We start from the raw sequence: 24,303 nt of genomic DNA on the forward strand, positions 1-24,303 counted from the left end.
AAAATGGAGAAAATAACCAGTGTTACTAGTTCGCGACTGGCTTTTTTTTGGTCATTTTTCTTTTTTCCACGTTTTTTGCACAGTTTTGACTTATTTTCCACAATTTCGACGTTCGTGGTTATTTGGACGTTTGCATACTATATCGACGTCCTTGACTATTTTGACGACGGATTGCTTTGTAGCTCTAATGAACTTATTACTCTACATGAACCAAATTTTGCACACAGATATTTTTTCACCGTCTAGCTCATGCAACCACTATTTTACTCATCAATCAATTAATTGCTCAACAAAGGCGGTGTGGCGCCCTGCACGGCCGCACAAATCCTGTCCACATTCATGATCCTATAAAGCTTGCTTCGCGCATTAATAACGTTTTGCTCATGCGCAATGAGCTGCATGCAAGGCCGCTTAAATCGCCCATCCTAAGCCGTTCTGCATGGTCTGTTTTCTTTTTGTCTCTAACAGTACGGTTATCCAGGCATGCCAACTCGCGAGATGGACGACGTGCTGCGACCGTTATATGATGGGTGCACCTATCGTGTGTTTTTATATGCGACCGAAGCCACGTAAGTTCAGCACTACATCTTAAATGAGCTCCTGAGGAGTGACGAATTAGAGAATGAAACGTCAGTAAATGTAATTTATAGCTCTGAGTGTTTACAGTTAAGAGTAGCGTTGCATTGCAAGTGGGGACAATAGAGATATTTAGCTTACCGTGATCCGCAATCCGCTAGCGTGATCCGCCACCGCGCGTTCCTCTGCGCATGCCCAGATCTCCTTGACGCCGATAGATGGCGCCACATACTTCATGTCGGCACATAACCCTGCTGTGTCAAGACCAATCAGCTTGTGCGCCCCGCCCACGCGCGGTAGAGGGTCGCGGTAGCGGATCGCGGATCACGGTAAGCTAAATCTCTTTAATAGAGAGATTTATCATACCGTGATCCGCGATCCGCCACCGCGACACTCTACCGCTCGTGGGCGGGGCGTACAAGCTGATTGGTTCCGATGCGCCAGGTCAATGTGCCGACATCAAGTATGTGGCGCCATCTATCGGCATGAAAGTGATCTGGGCATGCGCAATGGAACGCGCGGTGACGGTTCACGGTAGCGGATCGCGGATCACGGTGTGCTAAATCTCTCTAATAAAGGCTTTTAGTTTACCGCTGTCGCTTACCACGGCTGTCTGCCGCTACCGCGCCCCGTCAGCACAGCACGCGCTGATTGGGCTCTGCGTGCGGAGTCCGCTAGAATTTAACAGGAACGTGGCGCCCTTGGGGTGATCTGAGCATGCCTACTGATACTCGCGCGGTAGCGGTATACGCTAGCGGTAAGCGGCAGCGGTAAACTAAATGTATCTAATGACAGAATACTTTTAGACTGAATTTATGCACTCCTGTTGGAAGTGCAAAAATTGCCTGTAATTTTTGCCTGTAAGAGTTCGGCAGATAAGGGGTAAATTCGCCATGGTCGCGAAGGCCAGCTCCTGAATTAGGCTAGACGTGCATTGGTAACGAAGACAGCGACATCTAACAGAAGCTGGTTTTAGTGTGAAAAACGCTTAGAGGGAATTTAATTTCAACCAAACTACGGTAATCGCGGGAAGCCTGCACGCATGCTTACCACTGTTTGAAGGGTCTTGCTCCAAAAATGCTATGCCTCACGTCTGAAATAATCAGTTACCGTCCAATCTGCTCGTTGAGCGCACACAGATAACGTGCTACGGTCATTTATAGTCTGTCTGAATACAAATTCATAATTACGAAGGTCGATATTGAATAGTTACAATCAAACCAACCTCCCCTCCTTTTCAGAACGCTTTGGAGGCGCTCGTCTGTGCGAACGTCCCCTACCTCGCGCTAAAAATGGTTCGGTCCATAGTTGGGCCTCCAGAATGTAGGGCGTAGCTGAAGGAGGATTTGGCGCTAGCGCTGTAATTCGTGGCCACTGGGAAGGTATAGGAAGTTTCCACCTCCTGGTCAGTGTCACATCCGGGCATGACGTCACATCTGGTAATTGTTACGTCATTACTGCGAGCACATTCAGCTGCGCGCGATAGGCGGAACAACCTCAGACTTAAAATGCATCGCTGTTAATAATAATGATTAGGAAAAGCACAGTGTCTGTCGCATTTGTTTTATAAACACCTAAACCGCACAGTATTGCAAGGGAGAAAAGGTGGAAGAGAAAGCAGAGTGAAAGATGATTTAGTTTGGATACCCTGAAAGAATGTCGGAAGCACTATGACTCACAGCTAAACAGGCTCTCCTTTCCAAATCCAGGCAGAGAAGACGAAAACATCCCAATTAATCTGTCCTATACTATTGACCAGATAGAAGAGATACCATGCGATGTGACGAGGCGCATAAAAGTGGACCCGATTCCGGGTAATATGCATCCCACATATGAAACATTGAAACGAGGAAAGCAAGAAGAAAATCCTTATCATTGGACGATTAACATAATACCCTATACGTGGACACGGCAGGTCTAAACAATGGAGTGATGACTGCGGGGGTCTCAACGCCTTCAGGATCGTTGGCGAGCTGCGCCTCGGGGAAAATGTCTAGCCTCACTCACACAGAAGAGGCAGCTATTGTCTTAGCTGTAGCCTCTACCCCAGCGTCCTTGTTCTCACAGACTCCCAGTACGCTTGTCACAACTTCAAATGGTTGATTTACGGGTTAGGCTTCTCATTTCTGGCTAAGCATCCACCTAGCAGTCATCTGGTTCCCTGGTCACCTGGAAATACCAGGTCGACACGAAGCCCCTCACAGGCTTGCCCGAACTCTTCTATATCAGGCGTCTCCCCTTGATGACCATGGAGGATATTGTGATCTAATAGTTTGAGCAGCGCATTCGACAATCTCGCGCCACACAGAACAGTCAGGAAAGGGCACCCAACGCGACATAAATCCCGTAAGTTCTCTAGGTGCTCTCAAATAAATACTCGGTATCTGACAGGATATACCTACCACAAATCCAGTACCCAGAATATGGTCAGTGTATGGTACCCAGTGTAGGACCGTCATATCTAAAGAAACTGTATGCATTCATAAATTAGGGCTGCGCCTTTCATTCGGGGTTTACACAACATCTTCTATACCCAGCCTGTTTGTAAAAACGAAATAACGTCCTTATCAAAATAGAATTAAAATCAGGTACCTTCCGAAACATATCTCCGACTCACTTGTAAAGACAGGCGTTCTAGAATAATATTAATCAACAAGCCTCACGTCATCAGGTCATTTCTCTAGCGATTTGAACAAATGTGTGAAGACCTGAGCATACTGGATCGTTTACGCGGTATTGCCAAAAGACATAACCCCCTACCTCCATGGTAGGATTTCTAGCAATCTCTGACTTCACGCACACACAGATCCGTAAACCAGAAACTCCAAGACATGTCATTCAAGAATTTTGCGAATTCAAGGAAAAAAAGAACAGCACCTTCGTAGACTTTTATATCGGCGGTTCAAAAACAGTTCATCATGTTGGAAGCGAGATGGTGAAAGTAAAAAAGTAATATGGGAAAAAATATTTCAACTTACGCAGGGCCCATCCGTCTTCCCTGATGACTGCTGCGCCATCTCTCTGATTGTAGAGAAAATAGTGGCGGATAATATTACAAACAATATTATATTCACGGACTCCCTTAATGTACTCACAGGTATTCAAACTGGCAACGCAGTCGCACCGTTACTTGGAGACGTCACAATCAACTTAGCAACGGCCACTGCGCGGGGGCAAAGCATCAAATTCTGCTGAGCACCAAGACATGTTGGAACCAAAGGAAATGAAAAATCAGGTGTAGGCGCTGCTTGAGACCCACAAATCAAGAAAGCAAATGCAGTGTTTAAAGACTGCATGAAGTTAGCATTGCAAACTGCGAGATAAACGGCAGTCTACTTGAAAAATACAATGAACGACAAACTTCACTTAGTGAAGCCTGTGCTTGGAGAATGAAAATCATATACTCGCCAAGAATGGTTTAAGGAAGTGATGCTATGCCGTATTCGTATAGGACCCACGCACGTCGCGCATAACTTCCTATTCACAAAACAAGACAAACCCCTATGTGACGCTTTCAGCGAGGGCCTCACTGTCAACAATGTCTTATACTCAAGTAAAAATGTTGAGACACTAAGGAGAAAACATTTTACATAGTTTTACAAAGAACGCATTCCTTTTCACCATGGATTGGTTTTATATGACAATATTTTGTTGATTTATCCTGAATTAGTGCTTTAATAGAAGCTAATGTAATATACATAGTATATCTGAGAACAATTACAATTATCAACTACACAAAACAGAGATTGACCTTCGTGTTTGGCGCATGATATCCTCATAACTGCTTATATTCAATTAAACCGAACACAATGGAACCACAAGATTACACAGTTTTACAACGAACACATCCATTTCCACCCTCCATTGATATAAGGTGAGAATGCTTTTGTTGATTTACCGTGCATTGTAAGGTTTTTAAAAGACGATAAAGTCATACACAAACTATAACTGAGAACAATTAGCAATTATCAAATACATAAAATAGACATTTAACCTCGTGTTTGGTGCAGGATGGCCTAATTATTGCTTATGTACCATTAAACTGAACAGAGCACAGCACACAGGTTACAGTTTTACAACGAACACATTCATTTCCACCCTCCATTGATATTAGGAGAGAATGCTCATTTAACCTCCGTTACTAGCTTTTAAAAGAAGCTAACGTTTTGCATAAACTATAAATGAGGGCAATTAATAAGTGTCCCGACAATTAACCTTGACAAATAACCACATGATAGCCTCAGTTGCGTATGCGCCATTAAGGCGAAAGCAACACAACACACAAGGGCCCTAGAAGGCGGGATTCCTATTTAACCGTCTTATCTCAAGTGCGAAGCTTGAGTTGGTAGTATCTGCCACCGGCAGCGATGTCCTGTAATCAAGTGAAGTCAAACAGCCCGTTAATGTACGACCTATGTCATCAACTACCACATGCCATAACACGATGCCTGTGAATTTCATCTCACAACTCCAATATAGCCGACGCCTGAATTCCTGCAAAATAGCGGCATTAATTCTGTCACATGAAAGGGACTTGAATAAAAGGTAGGAAAATAAGTTGCAACCGGGTTTGGCGGGAAAATGTAGAATGAGCAATGACGAAATAAGAAGAGGCGAGAAACTATGGCCGCAACAGGTTATTGGCAGAAAAGATGAAAACATGAAAGAGATGAAGCGCCACACCGGCAGGACATATGTTTCCAAACTTCATCCCAAATTCTTTCGCATCGTACGGGAGGCGCTCTGTCCCGTTCTTCTTTTCTTGTGTGTGTGCGTGTTGTTTTGGCGCATTTAACTTATAATGAATAGACACCAACTAGCTCAACAAGAAGTTATCTTGTGCTCCTAAGGTACTGAGCGAATGCCCCCAAAATTCTTTTCCTAATATTTTTAGATACGAGGCAGCCTAAGGCCCGAAAATTACAGAGTGAATAAAAAGAGGAAGCAGGACCCTTAAATGAATATTCCGCAATAGCCATAGTTGCTGTTGCGCCATAAAACCTCATATAACTAACTTAATTGAATTATCCACCTTGTCTCTCATGGTTACCCAGCAAAAGTAATTAGAGATAAATTATGCGTATGATCATAATCTTATTTTTTCTTCTTTGCACTAGACATTTTCACAAGTGTTATGGCATCAAGTTATCGGCGTCTTTTCAATGGTACTTTAAAATCTCGCATGCTTTACGTCCTGGAACACATTTGAATTCTTTTTACGCAACCATTTACAATATGTGTCACACTTAAAAGAACCTAAGTGATGACATGTGCTTTTAAGGCGAATAAAATTAACTTTATTGTCGAGACAGGAGCGGGGCTGCTGGCATATAGAGCAGCATTGCGCTACGTTTCGCATATTTCACCGGGAGGGACAATGTCACCTTGAAGATAGGAACCTTCAGTTTAGTTTAATGTTAGTTAGGCCGCTTAACACTGCGTTGACCAAGTATCCCAACGACCTTTCACCTTTAACATGGAATTTTAACAACAAGCAGTACCAAGCCAAACAAAGCTCTCACTCTGTGTCTAGTTTCAGAAGAGCTAAACCTTCATGATTTTTCATATCGAGCTTTCTACGAAGTTTTGCGTTTAACAGTCTAACTTGTGTTCCCTGCGTTAGACTTCGTTTTGCCCTCTCGTGTTGTGTCCGTAGATATCACACATACCGTACATATCTTATCGAAAACTTGCTCTCAATGAACCGTGTTCGAGCCACTGAGTAACGACAATCATACCAAAGTCCACGCGTGTTTCGCTGATGCGATCTGAGGCTTCGCTGGTAATGCATGAAAGTTTTTTGTTGTGGGTTTGTGGTCAATCGCTAGGGAACAAGATATCTTATACAACGGTCCTCTGTTGCAGGGGAAAAAGTGAAGTGAAATTTGATCACAACGGTCAATATTACGCTGGTGCTGATAGAACCAATGACGTTGCGACCTTATATATCGGAAGTCCAGCTGAGGGCCATAAAGCTGATAAGACGAAGCACATATCTGCCGGAACTTATTATTCGCTTGCAGTACGGGCCGTGAGCGACAAATATATTCAAGTAAGTATTTTTATTGTATTGCGCGACAGCCCATTTTGCCCATACAGATAATTATTCATTCCGGAGAAGTGGCGGGCTAATAGAACCTTTCTATGCAGCTTCTAATTAACACCCGCAGCCATTTTATTTGTAATAGTTGTAAATATTTTGCACTGCTGGGACAGGCGATGCTCTGACTTGGGTTTTTGCCGCTGCCGCCTTTCCGCTGAAGCGAAGCACCATTCCAGTCAGCAAAGCGCCAACCACCTTGCCGCCGTTATAGGGGGACAAGCATCGCGACGAGCAGCGTAAAACATTGCTAGAACCCGGCTGCAGACTGAGAGGCAGTCTAAGCAGTCTGGTTACATATTTCTGATAGAAACCTTTACGGGCGCTTTGGGCATGCTAGTATGCTGCTGCGGATAGAAAATTAAATGCTGAGACTGAATGAGAGCATTGAAAAGACAGACGCAGTGACCGTCTCATCGCAGGCTGTCACCAGGGGAGACCAGTTTCGATAAACCCTAATGTGAAAATAGCGCTCGTGGTTAATCCTTGCATGCCTAGCCATGTCGGTGCAAGGATTCGGGAGCTCGACTGTTGCACCAAAGGATGCGGGATCGAATCTCAGCCGCGGTGGTCGCTTTTCGATGCAGGCGTCTCTCATAGGCTGAGTCGCTTTGGAACGCTGAATCTCATAGACCAACCGACAACTCCTTGTACGAAGATGTAAATAGTGCTCATAATGATCGGTCAAGAATAGAAAATCACTTTATTTTAACGCAGTATGAGTGCTCAGTGTGTGAGCTTGCTATATTAGTTTAGTCCGATCTGGTCTTTAGGCCTACGTCTGCGGCGCGCGTCTTTCCCTCCCTCTTCCTTCTCGATTTTCTCTTCTGTCCGCACGAGGCCGCGGTGGTGGCTCAGCTACAGAGCCAGTAGCAGGCCCGTGCATTTTCTTTTCCTTCTTCGTACAGCCACAACAACAACAACGCTGACATCGCACAGCACACGGACGCCTCTTTGTTTCGCCTGCATCGAAACGCACCGGGGTGCATGAAGAAAGTGAACGATGGGATTCAAGAAGCTAATCGCCCTTATAATGATCTTTGTCTTCGATATTTCAGCATCATAGTTTTTATCCGCTTCTTCTGTGCTCAGTTGAATGTGCTTGCAAGCGGTGGGATTAATGTAATGACTGTGTGCTTTATTTCATTTCAGTCCGCGGTCGATGATTTAGATTCAACGAGTCTAAAGACGTCGTTCCATTCAAGTAAGTTGAGCTCCTGCGGCAAAAAACGCCGTAGCTCACCAAATTGCTAAATAATTTATTTGCACATGGAGGTTTCCCTAGCTCCGCAATAGCGCAGTTACGCAACGCGTTAATTCGTGATTTGTCTTGGAGGCTGAATCCAAGAGTGTGAATCCAAAAGAATCGGCTTGCTGGCGGGACTACCCAGGACACCACGACTGCGGCGGACCTCTGCGACGTGAGGCGGCAACCCCAGGTCCCTCGGACGTATGCTGCCACCCCATCCTACATCAATACAGCACAATTTTCCCTGAACATTACACAGACATATGCCCTTGGTGCAACGACCAGCCCACTGCCTACCACGTCACATGGGGGTGCACAGGCCCCAAACCTGCACACATAAACATGCACCATTCGGTGGCGCAGTGGGAGGCCACTCTGCAATGCTATGATCTAGAGACCCAGCGTAGGCTGGTAACTCAGGCAAGAGCGGTAGCCCAGGCCACTGGGGTCTTGAAATGAAGACTCCACTCACTGCCCCCCCCCCCCCCTTTTTATTTCTTTTTCTTTTTGAAATAAAGTTTTCTCTCTCTCTCTCTCTCTCTCTTGACAAACGGTCAAAATTGACTCCACCTACTTATCTGAATTGTGTTAACTCTTGATTGTCTAGTTGTGCTAAACTTTATCTGTAGTTAGTATTTTCATTGCGTCAGCGTCCACCAAATGCTTTCTTATTCGCTTTTTTTTTTTGCAGAGAGTTTTAAATACAAAATGGTTGTGCAACCTGGAAATCACACTGTAATGTCTATTCACATCTCTGATGAATTAAACATAGACAAGGCGTTTCCAGAAGCAGGTTTGGTACGTACACACGTTTCTCTTGTTTCAAGTAAATGCTGGAAATAAACTATGCAAATAAGTCACCTGCTAAAATGCACCTGGTTTTAAGTGATAGTACAACAAGGATTCGAAATAGAACACATGAAGTAGAACAGAAACTTTTACCAGCGTCATAGATTAATAATAATGAACCCAGCTGAAAGTATCCAAGAAACGGTGTCCAAGCCGAGTGAAACAAAAATACGCTGCTCATGGTTCTAGGATCAAAAGAGCAGCATTTTACTTCGATTCGGCAACTTCACGAACGAAATTGAAGCTGCAGGGCACCATAAAAAGCAGCCACCGGGTATGTTTCCACCAAGGTAACATTTACATGGCTGTTTTTAACTGCGTTAAAGCAGATCCGCATTTCTGTTTGACAATTACCAAGTGGAAGCGGTGCTACTTCAGAGTATCAGATACGTATCGGAGCAACACAAATAGGCTTTTTTGTAGTGCGGTGACCCTGGCAGGCTTTGAGTAAGTGCGGTGAGATAATGACCAGCAGCCGTCACGTGGTGTGCTTTGTATCCAGCGGGATCGCTGTTGATGCTGGTAGATAAAGGTGTAGAAATGTCACCTTGATGCGAACATTCAGCCACATCTTTTTCAAGACAGAAGCTTCTCAATTTACACGTATTCGCGAAGCCAGCGTTTACAGGTTAATAACTGGTACCCAACAACTGCTTCACCTGAAACTAATGTTGATCATTTGGTCGCCGTCCTGGACGACGGAGCGAATGACAAGCACTCAAAATGAGGGCATGGAGGTTATTTCACTGAACATTTTCGGCGCGCACTGATAGCAGAGAAGCCAGGTACAGAATGTATGCCTTTCTGCAATGGTATCATCTGGGTGTAGGGCGGACGACACTGCTGAGTTTATTTACCCCCCAAACAGCGTTAACAGCAATTGAAGTACTCCGTGAAAGGTGCAGGTCACAGCTCACCATTTTTGTACGTGCACGACACAAGGAAGACAAACATAACTGTCCTGCAAGTATTAAGGCGAAAGACTTTAATGGCTCATGCTGTCGTGGGAAAATGTGTCCCACTTTTGCGGCGTTATGATTGGCCGAGGCGAGATGACAACATAGAGGTCTCGACCAATCACAGAGCACCGCCCCAGTAAGCGCGAATGCGTGCCTTATATGGTCACATGTCAATCAATGATCAATTACTAATTAATGAAGCAATTGACAACCCATGAGTAAATAGGTCAGTCATTAATTAACTAAATAAATTAATAATTGCTTACTGGACAAATATTTACCTACTTAGATACTAATTAATGAATTATATGTTAATCAATTAATTAATTACTAATTAGTGCCAGTTGTGTAGCAGAATGCCGCACTCAGGCTTTCGCCTTTCACTACTTTAGTCGCTAAAGTCCCTCGTAATTTTTTAAGCCAGGACAAAGAACGAGCGTATGCAAATTTGTTGTGTATTGTTTAAGCTGTGGATATGACGTGTGTGTGCCTACTTAATTTAAGGAGAGTGATCAGCTTCCAGAGCGGCGCTGCCAATTTACTCTTTCTAGCACCAAAATTGCTTTTGGAGCTCGTATAAAACCTTTAACCTTGTATTTTTAAGGCAGGCATTGACTTTTAAAACTGACGCATTTGGACGGGAGTTCACAAAAGAAGGAATATAATCCAACTGTGCCACAAAAGTCTAAAAAGGTTGGTTGCCTTTAGAGTTGGTCACCCAGTCCTTGTGTTTTTGTCTTCGACAGCAGTACGGTTAGTGATACGTTGTCACGGATGATTTCTGCGAGATTCTTTGAAATGCGATAATAGCCGATTATACAAAGTTCGGAATTTCGTTCCTCTTCAATGCAGGGCTGTTCACTCTCCGTTTTACAGGCGGTAATCAAAGAGCAGGGAACATATAATGTAGCTTATACCTGCTACATTACTCCCCTATCACGCCCTATTAGTGTAAGGTGCTACATTATTGGGTACACTTAAGCTTATCCTTTAAGGGTATGACGCGATAGCGTAAGCTACCAACCGAATAAGTCAGGCTTCTACCAAGCCGTATGGTGCCTACGTGTCGTAGGGGTAACGAGAAGGCAAACGGTTCTGGGAGGCTGTTATGATTCACCCTCCCATATGAAAGGAGCGACCAGAGTTGGCAGCTCCTTCACGTGGCATAGGGGTAACGTGAATTCAAATTTCATGGCAAGCTGATTTTGTTTTTATGAGGAGATCGTAGCTACGCCTCTTCACAGCATAACTGCGGCCACCCGAAGTCTCGCTTTGGCTGTCGGAGTATTGCGTTTGCAATTAAAAAGTAGTATAGCTGCGGGACGTTCCCCCGCCTCCTCGTTTACACCCATGTAATTACGAAGATTGCGAAATTATATAGATAAAAAGCACACGGTACACCTGTAACTCTGTTTCTATTCTGCTTTCTGCAGGGGCCACGCTATTTTTATCCAGGTACCAAAGCTCCGATCGGATCCTCCTACACAGCAGTCTGCACACATGATGGAGCTCGAGAGTAAGCAAACATTACTGCGACAATTTGTTATACTTACACGATGATGAAGAAGAATATTTATCTGTAACGTCAGGTTTTGGATAAATAATTGCCTATATTGCTGAAGGCTGCTCGGAAAGGTTTATGATTCTGCTCTTGTTTTATGAAGCTCCACCCGCATTCACCTAGCCCAGCTAGGAACTCTATGGAGTTCAATTTTAGGAAACAATTTGAATCACTGTTGCCGGGATTGGTGGGAACCAAGAGCGCCGGAACAATAGTTTTGAACAGTATGCACAGACGGATCTTTTCCTCTCGGAAGACAGCCACCTCGGTCCACAGATTTTGCGTCGGCCTAGGTTCGGTTTAGCCTTATAACGGCTCCTCGTGTCACGCTTGTCAGCAGACTAGCACCCATTCCCTCTGCGGCGCTAATCCGTGCGAAGTTACCACCCTGCCTCGCCGCACGGGTAGCGTACTAAGAGTTCACTGTCAGTACTGATCACTGTCGGGCAAAATGACATTTTAGCAGCGACAAATTCGTTAGAGCTACTTGTATAGCATCAATCTATGATAGTGAAATTCCAATCGCTCTGCAAACGGAGCGCAACAGCCCGCAACGAAACACGGTAAGGTTATTAGAGATAAGTTAAGCGTTACCGCTGACCGCCACCGTCTACCACTACCGCGCGAGCGTAAGGTACGCATGTGGAGATCACCTTGATGACAACAGATGGTGGCACATTCCCGCGAAACGCCGGCGGATCCGGCACGCAGGGGAAAATCACATGCGTGAGCGGCTGACGGCACGCAGTACTAGTAAAAAGTAGCGGGTACTGGTAAACTAAAATTCTGTATTATCAACGTAGTTGCCACACACAAGAGCGTAATCCAATACTTGAGACGTGTTTGGTAGTTAACATGTCAGATTGCGCTGTGTGTGTGTGTGTGTGTGTGTGTGTGTGTGTGTGTGTGTGTGTGTGTGTGTGTGTGTGCGTGCGTGCGTGCGTGCGTGCGTGCGTGCGTGCGTGCGTGCGTGCGTGCGTGCGTGCGTGCGTGCGTGCGTGCGTGCGCGCGCGCGTTCACGCGTTTTGTGATTCGTTTGCTTTGGAAATTTACGTCCTGCAGTAAATAATTCTCAGGAAAGTGCGATTTGAACGCGGCTGAGGTTTAAATTCCGTTGAAGAACTAGTGGGCAACCGGTAGCCCCCTGTTGCAGAATATTAACTCAGGAGGGAGTTCAGTTCAGTTCAGTTCAGGCGTTCAGTCGTGTCCGACTCTTCGTGACCCTATGGACCATGTCACGCCACGCTTTCCGGTCTCTCACTATCTTCTTAACATCACATAGCTTCATCTGCAATGCCTCGAGAATGCCATCTAACCATCGCGTTCGCTGCCTACCCCTTCTCCGGTGACCCTCAACCTTTCCCAACATCAAATCTTTCTCCAGCGACTCCTCTCTTCTCATCAGCTGACCAAAGTAGCCGAGCTTTAACTTCAGAATTTGACCCTCCAATGAGCAGTCAGGGTTTATGGTCGACAATATCGACTGATTTGATCTTCTGGCAGTCCAAGGAACTCTTAAGAGTCTTCGCCAGCACCACAATTCAAACGCGTCAATTCTTCGGCGGTCAGCCTTTTTCACAGTCCAACTCTCGCATCCTTACATCACAACTGGAAAGACCATAGCACGGGTTATACGGATCTTGGTTGGCAGACTAATGTCTCTGCTCTTTACTAGGCGGTCAAGGCTAACCATTGTTCTCTTTCCCAGAAGCAGGCGTCTCCTAATTTCATGGCTGCAGTCTCCTTCCGAGGTAATCTTGGCGCCCAAGAACAGAAAATCTGTCACAGCTTCCACTTCTTGTCCATTGATGCTCCAGGACTTGATAGGACAAGACGCCATGATCTTCGTCTTTTTAATGTTCAGTTTAAGCCCAAACTTCTCACTCTCTTCTTGTACGCGCATCAGAAGTCTCTTGAGTTCCACTTCACTTTCTGCCATTAAAGTGGTATCATCCGCATATCTAAGGTTGTTGATACATTTTCCAGCAATCTTCACTCCAGCTGAAGACTCGTCCAGGCCGGCCTTCCTCATGATGCACTCTGCATATAGGTTAAATAGGCAGGGCGACAGTATGCAGCCTTGCCTCACCCCTTTCTCAATCGGAAACCAATCAGTAAGACCATGCCCAGTTCTGACTGTGGCCTCTTGCCCTTCATAAAGGTTCCTGAGGAGACAGATGAGGTGAATTGGAACTCCCATCTCTTGGAGAGCTTGCCACAATCTGCTGTGATCTACGCAGTCAAACGCTTTCGCATAATCAATAAAGCAGAAGTAAATGGGTTTCTGGAACTCTCTTGCTTTTTCCATGATCCAGCGAAGGTTGGCAATTTGGTCTCTAGTTCCTCTGCCCTTGCGAAACCCAGCTTGCACGTCCGGAAGCTCCCGATCCACATACTGCTGCAGCCTACCTTGCAGGATTTTTAACATCACCTTGCTAGCATGCGAAATAAGCGCGATCGTGCGGTAGTTGGAACAATCTTTGGCACTGCCTTTCTTTGGAATGGGGATGTAAACTGACCTCCTCCAATCCTGTGGCCACTGCAGGGTTGTCCAAATCTTTTGACATAATGTATGCAGTGTGTTAACAGCGTCGTGGTTGAGGTTTTGAAGCAACTCAGCTGGAATACCATCAATTCCGCTAGCTTTGTTCTTAGCAAGGCTGGTAGTATCAGGTAGCAATTGGGTACTGAGCCATAAAGAGCTTCTAATATATGTTGTCGTGTGAATTAGTCATGAGCATGCAATCCAACTCATGATACACGGACGTTGTTAGACAGCTGTTAAAGGATGGAAGTCAGTACGACATTTTGTAAAGCAGCCTATGTGCCAACAGTTTACAAGCCTAGAACACCGGACACCTACTCTCTGCCTGAAAAACGCACGTTTGAAGAAAAAGCAGAAGCCGTTGCGTACAGTCTCCTGCTGTAAGTTCTGTGCATTGTAAACTGGAGTAACTAAGCCTTTCATAACAGTAAAGCAGTACAAAGCTCACGTCAGACTAACGGGACGATTAGCATAACGTTATGACCCAGCACGAGAGCGCATGTGACCTCAAGATTCACTTTGATATAAATCTAATTGTGCTGTGCCAGAGACTGAGCTCCAACTCTATGCAGAAGCTGCTTGTATATCATGACTGATCCAGTAAGCACGGAGAAGTGTTTATCACTGCCTGGGCACACTTCCCTGTTCCTACACCAGTAGTTTAGGTACAGTGACCCTGCCATCGATTACACACGCAGTCACACCTTGAAGAGATACCAAATATGTTTAAAAAGGTCTTGTTGTTCAGCAAGAACTTTGTTACCGTTAATTTCTCAAGCAACGTTGAGATCACTGTGACAATATGCATTTTAAAATTTAGAACCAACGTTATGAGTAATTTCCTTGTCGCTAATTTTCTTATCATGGATGTCCTTACCACTAATTTTCTTATGTATAATTTCCTCATCGCTATTTTTCTTATGATCAATTTCCTAATCCCTAATTTTCTTAACACTAATTTGATTCTCAATAATTTTCTTATGACGAATTGCCTTATCCCTGATTCCCGTATACTGATTTCCTTATCAATAATTTCCCTATCACTAATTTCTTTAACACTGTTTTCCTTATCATTAATTTCCTTTGCACTACTTTTTTTTCCCTACTTCCTTATCAGTATGTTCCTTATAACTAATTCCTTTTACAATTCACTATCACTAATCATGCTATCACTACTCGTGTTTCCATTTTAATTCATTATGTTATCGCAGCCACTATCACCAATACATTTTAGCCTGTTTCTGGTGACACCACATAGTTTAAAGGCTTTCGCCTTAATCAGTTGCGTACCCAAACAGACAGTCATCTTCGCAACATTTTTGTTTGGATCATGCAGTAAACATAATTCCTGCCTGGCCGACAATGGTACATGCAATATCATAATAGTGCATATGCACAGCCTCGATCTTGGTTGTTTCGACGTCAAGCATAGAACATTGCCTATAACGCCGTACTGGAGGTCCGGCTAGTGGCTGCGCCTCTCTTGGCGTGAATTCAACATTCCTGAGCCTTTAATAAAGCTTCCGCAAGGGCTCCGAGAATATGCCAGCCATGTGTCGGGCGGAAAGGCATCTCGGAAAGGCGATGCGACCTTCGTCACAAAAGTGGGCTCTTGCAAATCACCCTTCCGCAGGCAAAAAATTATCAATGCGTGCGGCTGATAAGTTTCCAAATTTTTAGTGTAGATGCCCTTAGTTTGCACTCTCACGTGAGAAATCGAGACACGGAAGTACAGCCACGCGCCGAAGCGGTCCGTCCGCACCATCGCAGTATCACATGCAGTGAATATCGAGGTCGAATTCAAGCTTAGATCCACGCGTGAATGAGACCTGCACTATTTCACTTATACGTGCCGGTGATATTTCGTGGAAGTCAAGCCATTCTGCAAGCCACTCTCGCCTACTTAGCCAAGGAATATACGTAGTACACCCAAATATTCACCGGCGGTTCAACTGCTTAAGACACTTCATCCTGTGGCCTTTATGTACCCTCAACAAACAATGTCCTGTCGTACCGACTGCAGCGGAAGACATCATCTACGACAGCTGAGCTCCATGGCATTAAAGAAACTGTTTCCCACATCATGCGGCAAACTCCCTGAAGATGGATTATCTTCATCGATTCCAGAGCATCCCGGCGGCAAATCCTAAATAATTTGCTGAAGAAAACCAATCATTATCCTGTTTCTCTTGGCATCGGGTATCTACATCAGCTGGCTATTGCCGCAGGCCACTGCATAAATTTCAGTGGATACCAGCTCACTGTGGCATTAAAGCCAATGAAAAAGCAGATGAAGCGGCTCAGAAGGGCCACCAACATGAAAGATACATTCGGATCGTCTTCGCGAAATCTGATACATCCCAAGTGGCAAAAATATTTGCTTCCGAAACAAAGTATCGACTCTGGAGCTTGTTGACACATCACTACCAATTTATTTACTCAATTAACCCACATCTAAGATTAAGACTTCCTCCGAAATTTCCTCCAAAACTAGAAACTCTTTACCCCCGACTTCGCCTGAACAGTGCATATGCAAATGGCTTGCGATGCCGTTTCGGTGAAATTAACAGTCCGCATTGTGACAACTGTGGCTCGATTTAAACTGTGGAACATATCCTACTTGCGTGCCCTACGTACGCTGACGAGCGTGCGTACTATGAACATAGCATAGAGAAGCTCTCCCCAGTGCCTTTAACAATGGACAGTATTTTAGGCCCCTTATCCTGCCCTAGGAAATAGAGACTCGTAATGAACTTTTTATTTACGTATTTGAAAGATAGTGGACTTTTTGACCAACTCTAAATTCCCCTGCATGTTGCCCTCAGGCATTTTTCATGCAGTGAACTATATAAGTGCATTTGTCGGATTATGCATTTCATCATTTCATTTTATACTATTACTCCACGATGCACGTTACAACGTATTTAATGGCCGCATTTTATCTCCCCTTTCATTTGTTTTATTTTCGTCACCATTCTTTTTCAATCTTTCCCTCCCGGTTCCCCTTCCTACACAGAGTAGCATGCCAGCAATATCTAAACGCCGTCTAAATTCCGTTTTTTTTTTATTAAAAGGTCTCTCTCTCTCTCTGCGACGTCATTGGTCTGTTAATAAAGTTAAATTGGTTCACAGGAAGGGAAAGGCGCAGTAACTGTCACACTTGCTCTGTGGACACCCGAACCGCGCCGTAAGGGAAGGGAGGAAGGTGGGAATGAAAGTGGAAAGAGAGAAAGAGGAGCCGTAGTGGAGGGCTACGGAGTAATTTCGACCACCTGGGGATCTTTAACGTGCGCTGACATCGCACAGCACACGGACGCCACTTCGTTTCGCCTCCATCGAAACGCAGCCGCCGCGGTCGGGTTCGAAGCCGGGAACTCCGGCACAGTAGTCGGGCGTCTTACCACTGCACCACCCCGGCGGGGCTCATTGGACTGAACCCAGTTTGAATAATCTAAGCTTTTACTCCACCAGTCTTTAACGTCCATTATATCTAATATGCACAAGATATAAAATTAGAGAGAGACAAAACATGCAGAGCTCCAAAACGCTTGGTTGTCCTCCTTGACCATTTCATCATCATGTCACTTACATCGAATGCCTGTCTTATGGGAATAGATGAGCAACTCTGCTTAAAGGTGAATGTCGCATGTCTACCATATATATACCGCTATCCCCATACTTACTGATCGCCCGAAGAAGCATCAACATTAGGAACGCCAAATATGTCAGCAAAATTAGCACAACTACAAAGGAAATGCGCGGTGTTTTTACGTTCTGCCAAGTACCGATTACCGATTACCAAACTACAATGATGATGTAACAACAGCGCTCCACATTCCAGCATACGGGGTGTCGTTGAAGAGAGGTGTAAGAGTTCCGTGCAAATTTAAGCATTGAAACAGATGTTTCGTACTGTTCATTGTTCGCTCCTCCTTTCAGCATCAAGGTGGCTGTCACCCAGGAGAATAACCCACCGATTGCCGTTTTCTCTAAGACTTTAGTGGCGAGAGGTGAAATATTTGTTCTGTACATACGAAATCACCCAGAACGGTGGGTTGTCCACGCGTCCTTTGATCCGAAGCCTCAAGTGTTTAAGAGTGCTCCCAACAAAGAATACATAGAGCCGTCAGTTTTGGAAGGCGGCATTGTTCATCGAATGAATTACGTAAGTACACCCCCTAACGTTTGTTTCGAAAGCGATCCAAGAAATAAACGCAGTCTTTTTAACAAGCCTTGCTCGAAGCAGGGCACCCGTGAAATGTTTGGACAAATACGGGCACAACTCCGTGCCAACGGAGGCTCCGCCAGAGCACCGTAGCAAGTGAGGCGTGTATGTTATATTTTTATGGACATTATTTATGTGGTGCGATGACTTCTAGAAGTATGTCTAACGTGAGGTCCCGCCAGGGGGCGGGGTTGGATATGGGGGAGGTAGATTTGTATTATGTGATTCCTCATTAGCATCTACCCAAGTGCAGCCTAAGGTATAAGCGACTAGCACGCATCAACAAACCCTCTCAATTTATTTCGCCTCACAGGAGGCCGCAGCGATCTCTTCACTTTTCACATTTCGTTATAATGACATGAACAACCAGTTTCATTGCATCCTCTATGTACACTGTTCTTTGCTTATGATACTGCATACTCGGGCCTTGTTTGAGTACATAAAGGCTTAGAAAAAGCAAGCCTCGCTTAGAGCTCATTCTGGCCCACAGCGGTAGGGCCGATGATAAAATATATTTAACGTGTATTTCATAATACTATTTCAAAGATGAGTTTTGAAAAAATAAATAGAAGACTTAGAAGAGGAAGGGTATAGAAAAGAAATGGTGAAAGCCACATTACAGGAGTGTTTTCACTAATTGCATCGCCATTTCATCTCTGCTATCATCATCACCAGCGCTGGTATCATCATTATCAACTAAATCTACCGCCATTGTCATCTCTATTGTCATCCCTATCATTATCACTAACAGCAACGGCACTATCATCGCTACTATCATCATTATCACTATCACTAACTGCGTCGTAATTGTCACCACTACTATCATCCTCATGCCAGACAAGGGAGAATCGCGATCGGTTACATCGGAGCCCGACGTGGAAAAAAAGCCCAAAGTGGCATAGTGGTTGCGCGCTCCGCTGGGGGCCGCATGGATAGTGATTCGACTCCCTATAGAGGAATTTTTCCTTATAATCTCACGTACGTGGACACATGCACGAAGGACGTTTTGTAATAGTGGCATTGTCAACATTATGTTTTGTAGCATCCATGACATGTGCTAATCATTTTCCGGGCGTTTGCGAAAAATTGCAGCAAAAAATACGACGGCGTTCGGTTGAACTGTGGATCAAACTTGTTGGACTTAATATTCGAGGCGAATGTTCAAATCACTGTTCGATTGAAAAAAAGTCGTTGCTGCAACGGCAGTTTACCAATTTCGATGTGGTAAATCAGCGGAATATCTCCTGTATCCCCCAATGGCGTGCTGTTATAAAAATGACTGGTACAGGTTGCCATGAAGGGGCTCATTGCTTTTGTTTACATTGTTGCAAACACGTTTATATTGCGTATTGTTCTAGACTTTTCCTATATCAATAGATGGTTTATCTCGATGTTTTTTCGCCGGCTTTAAATTGAGCACTGCCGCAAGCAACGGGCATTCGTATACTTCGACGACCGACAAGCCCTTTTCTTGCTGTCGCCGCCGCCGTATCGTTTAATTCTTTTGCGGGCACACGCCAGCCCAATAAAGGGCTTATTTCACTGCAAGACGTGTCTCTCGGTTTCCTGTCTTCGGCATGTTCACAACCATGTGACAACCAAGTGACACGAGTTCAGCAAAATAATTTTTTCAGGACATTTCTTAATGTACATCTGGCCGAACAACAGATTCCTAAAAATAGTTTGAACTTTCAAAAAATGTAGCGAGAAGAAGAACGCCTTGTCATCTTCCTGCAAATTTGTGTCATAATAATGCTAAAGGAATTTTTTGAGCATCGTGTTCATTTTCCGAAATTGATCTCTAGAATACTAGAAGGAGCAGCGTAAGAGTGTCTATACGTGGAATGCCAAACGATTCCAAGCAATCGCGCTTTTACAAGCTTAGGTTGCTAATCGACAGTGGTGTACAACATCACCTTGCCAGCAATTGAATTGTATTACACACTGAAATTCTGGAACTGTATTGAAGCGATAGCTTCACTAAGATATATGCAAAGCCAAGGTCAGCGTGGTCGGGCGCAGGCCACAACTGCGCATGCGCCCGATCTTCTTCTTCTGCCCTTCTTTTGTCTTCTTCTTCTTGGCGCCTTACAAACCTTCTTGCTCCATTTGCTACGTGTAACTATTAGTGATGAAGCTTTCGTTTAGAGACTAGGTTTAACCAAGCTAAACCATCAGCAAATACCCGAACACTATAGACTGTATAATTCTTTCCTATATATGAGGGTGAGCTCGAACTCAAGGACCTTTCGTCAATAAACATGCGAGCAGTACCATTTCAAAGAGAAAAAAAAAATCGCATAGCGTTTTAGGTTATTCAGCTCTACATTGATGACGAGGACACAGGAAGAAATACGCAGATTGGGCGTCCGTCCTATGTATTTCTTCCTGAGCCTGTGTCTTTTATGCACCGCTGAATAACGTGTTACTAAACCATGCTTCACCACTAGCCCAGCAACGTGGTGAATGTGAGCAACCACAGGTTGTTAGAGGGTTTTGAACATTCCGATAATTGTTCGGCTTGACACGCTTACTCAGGAACTAAAGGCGAATAAATGCCTTTAATTTCCGGAAGTATGTCTCCACCTTGACGCAAGGCACATTTATACTGGGCGTACCAGTCTCACTGAAAGGACATTTTGCCATTTAAATCTATCCATTCTAAACTAGTTAAGCGTGATATTGCTAAACGCTGCCTGCGCGATGCTCTTGAGAGGCCTTGCTTCACGAAGTCAGAGAGCCTGCAGGCGCAGGAGGTTCCTCTGGCAGAAGCTGGTTGTCCTCGGAATACTGCATTGGATGGCCATTGTGAGCTCAAAGAAGCTATGTAAGGATTAGGCTACTAGTTATCCTTTACGTGCATCCGCTGTTTTCACTCAACGCGTGTTAATGGAAGTGGAGCTAAGACACACTCTACGCCCGTCCTTCTCGTCCTTAGCGTTCCTCTTCACTTGCCGGGTTTGCTTGGTGGGCGGGCGTCTTCGCCACGCGCTCCGCACGCAGTGGCTCTTATTCCACGCGTACGAATCTAATGTGCACGGTTCTTCTAACGGCTCCTATATAGTGATTCTAGCAACGCCGGGTCGACATCTGAGATGTGCTGGAGGAACCTATACATTGTTAGGGTGTCTCGATTCCATCAGCAACGTGACAGAAACCGCTCAAATCCGATTCGAAGAATCCCTTTGTACGCGACCCTATGTTACGCGCTGGCGAACTAGCGTTGTGAGTGGCTTCCAGCGCGTGAGTGCTTTCATAGCACGGGAGTGGCGGCAGTGCCGGTGCTGCAGGGTGCAATGTGAACAGACTTCTTTGACCTCTGCGGTCGTGTTCATGCTCTCATATTGTCACATCTAAGTAGTCCTAAATGTATTTTTTTTTTTTGTTATAAAAGAAGCTTGAATATCTTGGGCGCAGTCTGCCACGCGTGAAGAAGCATTAGCATTTTCACAATACATTTTGTGCGTAGTTTCACTGAATCGCGTATATGAATGCTTCTTGCGCTGAAATTAAGGTAATTGGTGTTTACCGCCCTTCCTGCCTTGATTTTTCTTCGTCATCATCTGTAGCGCTATACTCCGTTTTTATGATGTAAAGAAACCGGCTAGCCAAACAAATGTGCAAACATTGGAGGCCACCTTTGGCTACGACCACCGAAACTGGATTCAAAGGGAAGGAAAGCGTAGCAGGGGGTGGCAGAAAGTTAGGTGGGCGGATGAGGTTAAGAAGTTCGCAGGGGTCAAGTGGATGCAGCTAGCACAGAACCGGGTTAAGTGGAGAAATATGGGAGAGGACTTCGCCCTGCAGTGGGTATAGTCAGGCTGATGATGATGATGATGACCACCGATATGACGGAACCACGACCTTCCCGCGTGCCTGCATAGCAAAGCCGACGATGGGCAAGAATGCGTCGAGAAAAACGTGGCTAGAGTGTCATGAAAAAAGTGCAACACGCACGCCCGTGCGACGGCGCAACACATGTCGGGCTACCGTGGCTACTACGAGATCAAGAAAGGATATCTAAGGGGACATATGCCACTCAGTACGTAGTCTACACCAAGCAACTAACGATGCTTGGGCCGGTGGGCCGTACTTGGAGGTTACACGTGCGGCGAGAATTCACCTAGAAATGCGTCCTTTTTATACCTGCTCCACCTCTCCCGTGAATAGACCGTCGTGCCAGACCCAATAAAAAATTAATTAAAAACTCTAACCCAGCACTCCCGGCATTCGCTGGTAATGCGGCTACCGCTGCTGCTTTTCTTCCTCTTTATGTAATTGAAAATATCTCCAGAGCGCAATGGTCAATAGAAATTCAATAAAAATTGCCATCCTGTTTTTCACAAAATGTGCAATGTTTGTGCAGAGCCACTGCACACTCTGTTCTTAGAGCTGTTTGCTGCGTCTTTAGCGCGGATTCATATCCATGCCATGAATACTTGGATTAACTGACATAAGCTGCTTCTATTTTTCAGGAGATAATGAGGGAATAACACCAGACGGCTCCACATACAAGTAAATTCTAATAGCCGGGCAATTTTCAGGACTGAAAACACTCTGAGTATCTCGATAATAAACGATTGTCTGAACGTCTGAGACATGTAATTGACACTCCATATGAACTGAGTATTTTAAACTGCGACATTGAACATCATTAATAGTCACGTCTTTCAGACTGGCAAGAAAAGAGTAAGATGGAGCAGAAAAAGAAACCCCTCGAGCATTATACCGAAAGAGTTGATGTATTGTAAGCGGCTATCTAACAAAAATATGTAGTATTCAGGTACATGACATTGAGGAAGAAAAAGCATTACTGCCTTTTTAACCCTTTTTGCCAGCAGAAATTCGTTGATCTAGCAAATCCTATGGCTGGATATGTTGCTATAAGAGCTGGTTATTAAGGAGCTAGGATCAGGCTGGCTGAAGGAAAAGGAACCTGAACCCGAAGTCAGAAGTAAACCGTATCTTTTGTCTGAAACTGGAGTAGAGTCGAGTTCATATATTTTGCACCATCTTGGAATCGAACTCGAGCTGAAATGCTGGCGAGGAAGCGTTTCGGCCCAGTTCGAAACACAGTTCGTGTCCATTTTTAGTCCACAGTGGCAATATTGCTTTTTCTTTCGTCAGACAAAGCAGTTCACAGCCTTGCGTGCAACTGCCGAAAGCTGCGCTAGGCAGTGGGAAAGTGGTACCGTATCTATGAGATAACAAAGATGGAATAGATTAGTTCAGCTTACGAAATAAACTATGGGGTTCTGTAAAGCGCATTCGCTGTCCCGAAGCATCCTACGCACACAACGTGAAACCTTCACTTTATTACCCCGTATACTTCACCTGTTTTTTGAGAATATTTATTGATTATTTAAAAAGGCTAGCAGGACCCTCCCCCACGGGCCCTACTACTTCAAGACCTGGGATCCTGCTGCGCTCGGAGGACCCGGCAGTACAGACCATCGCCACCGGCCTGGCTGCCAGTGTTATGACCTTAGGGACATAAACATTTGAGTTGTAGTCGGGTCCTGTGCGCCCTGAATTCCTACGTATAATAAAATTTTTGTGTCGGATCATCGCACGCGAGTAATCGATTTGCAGAAAACGTAAGCGCAGTTTCTGTCACACACATTCTGTGAGCACCTGAATCTGGGAAATGAATCGGAATCGTATACGATTAGTTTTTTTTTTTTTTTTTTGTGTGACAATTAGGTGCAAGGACAAAGTGCTGCATTAGCAATTTTATAAGCATAAAAATGCTTGCATAAAGTAAGCAATGGCAGGTTTTTGCAGTATAGAAATGAAATCGGCATAAAGAAAGGCGTAGTTGAGCCAACTCTTTCTTTCGAAATTTTTTAGATGACACAGTAGATAAAAGAAAGCTATTCGTGCTGAAAACAATTGGTTGGCTTGCTTTATATAAACGTCCCAAAGCGAATGAGGCTATGCAAGACGACGTAGTGGAGGGCTCCGGAAATTACTGCCTAAGGTTCTTAATATAATTGGTTCACATGGAAGGACACCTGAACCACGCTGTAAGGAAAGGGAGAAAGGTGGGAGTGAAATCTGAAAGAGAGAAAGGAGTGCCGTAGGGGAGGGCTCTTAAGTAATTTCGACCAGCTAGGTGTGCACTAACGTCGCACAGTAACCGGGAGAGGTGGTGAAGGATGGCTGTTCCTGGTCCTACGGGGCTGGGACGATAGGTCAACGCCGCTTGCGGCGGGGGCTAGCCAGCCACCGAATTTATA

General features: G+C 44.9%; 1 protein-coding gene across 1 annotated transcript; it reads left to right on the forward strand.

The window, feature by feature from the left end:
• The first annotated feature begins 472 nt into the window (after positions 1–472).
• On the forward strand, positions 473–22,654 carry LOC146173097 (uncharacterized). Its single transcript, XM_084583938.1, has 6 exons — positions 473–569; positions 6,442–6,628; positions 7,829–7,880; positions 8,617–8,723; positions 11,167–11,249; positions 22,540–22,654. Exons 1-6 carry the CDS (start codon positions 484–486, stop codon positions 22,544–22,546), a joined length of 522 nt encoding a protein of 173 aa, XP_084440064.1. The 5' UTR covers positions 473–483; the 3' UTR covers positions 22,547–22,654.
• Positions 22,655–24,303: the final 1,649 nt, after the last annotated feature.

The sequence above is a fragment of the Amblyomma maculatum genome, chromosome 11, assembly GCF_055883805.1.
Source record: "Amblyomma maculatum isolate TAMU_Amacu chromosome 11, ASM5588380v1, whole genome shotgun sequence".
Lineage (NCBI taxonomy): Eukaryota > Metazoa > Arthropoda > Arachnida > Ixodida > Ixodidae > Amblyomma > Amblyomma maculatum.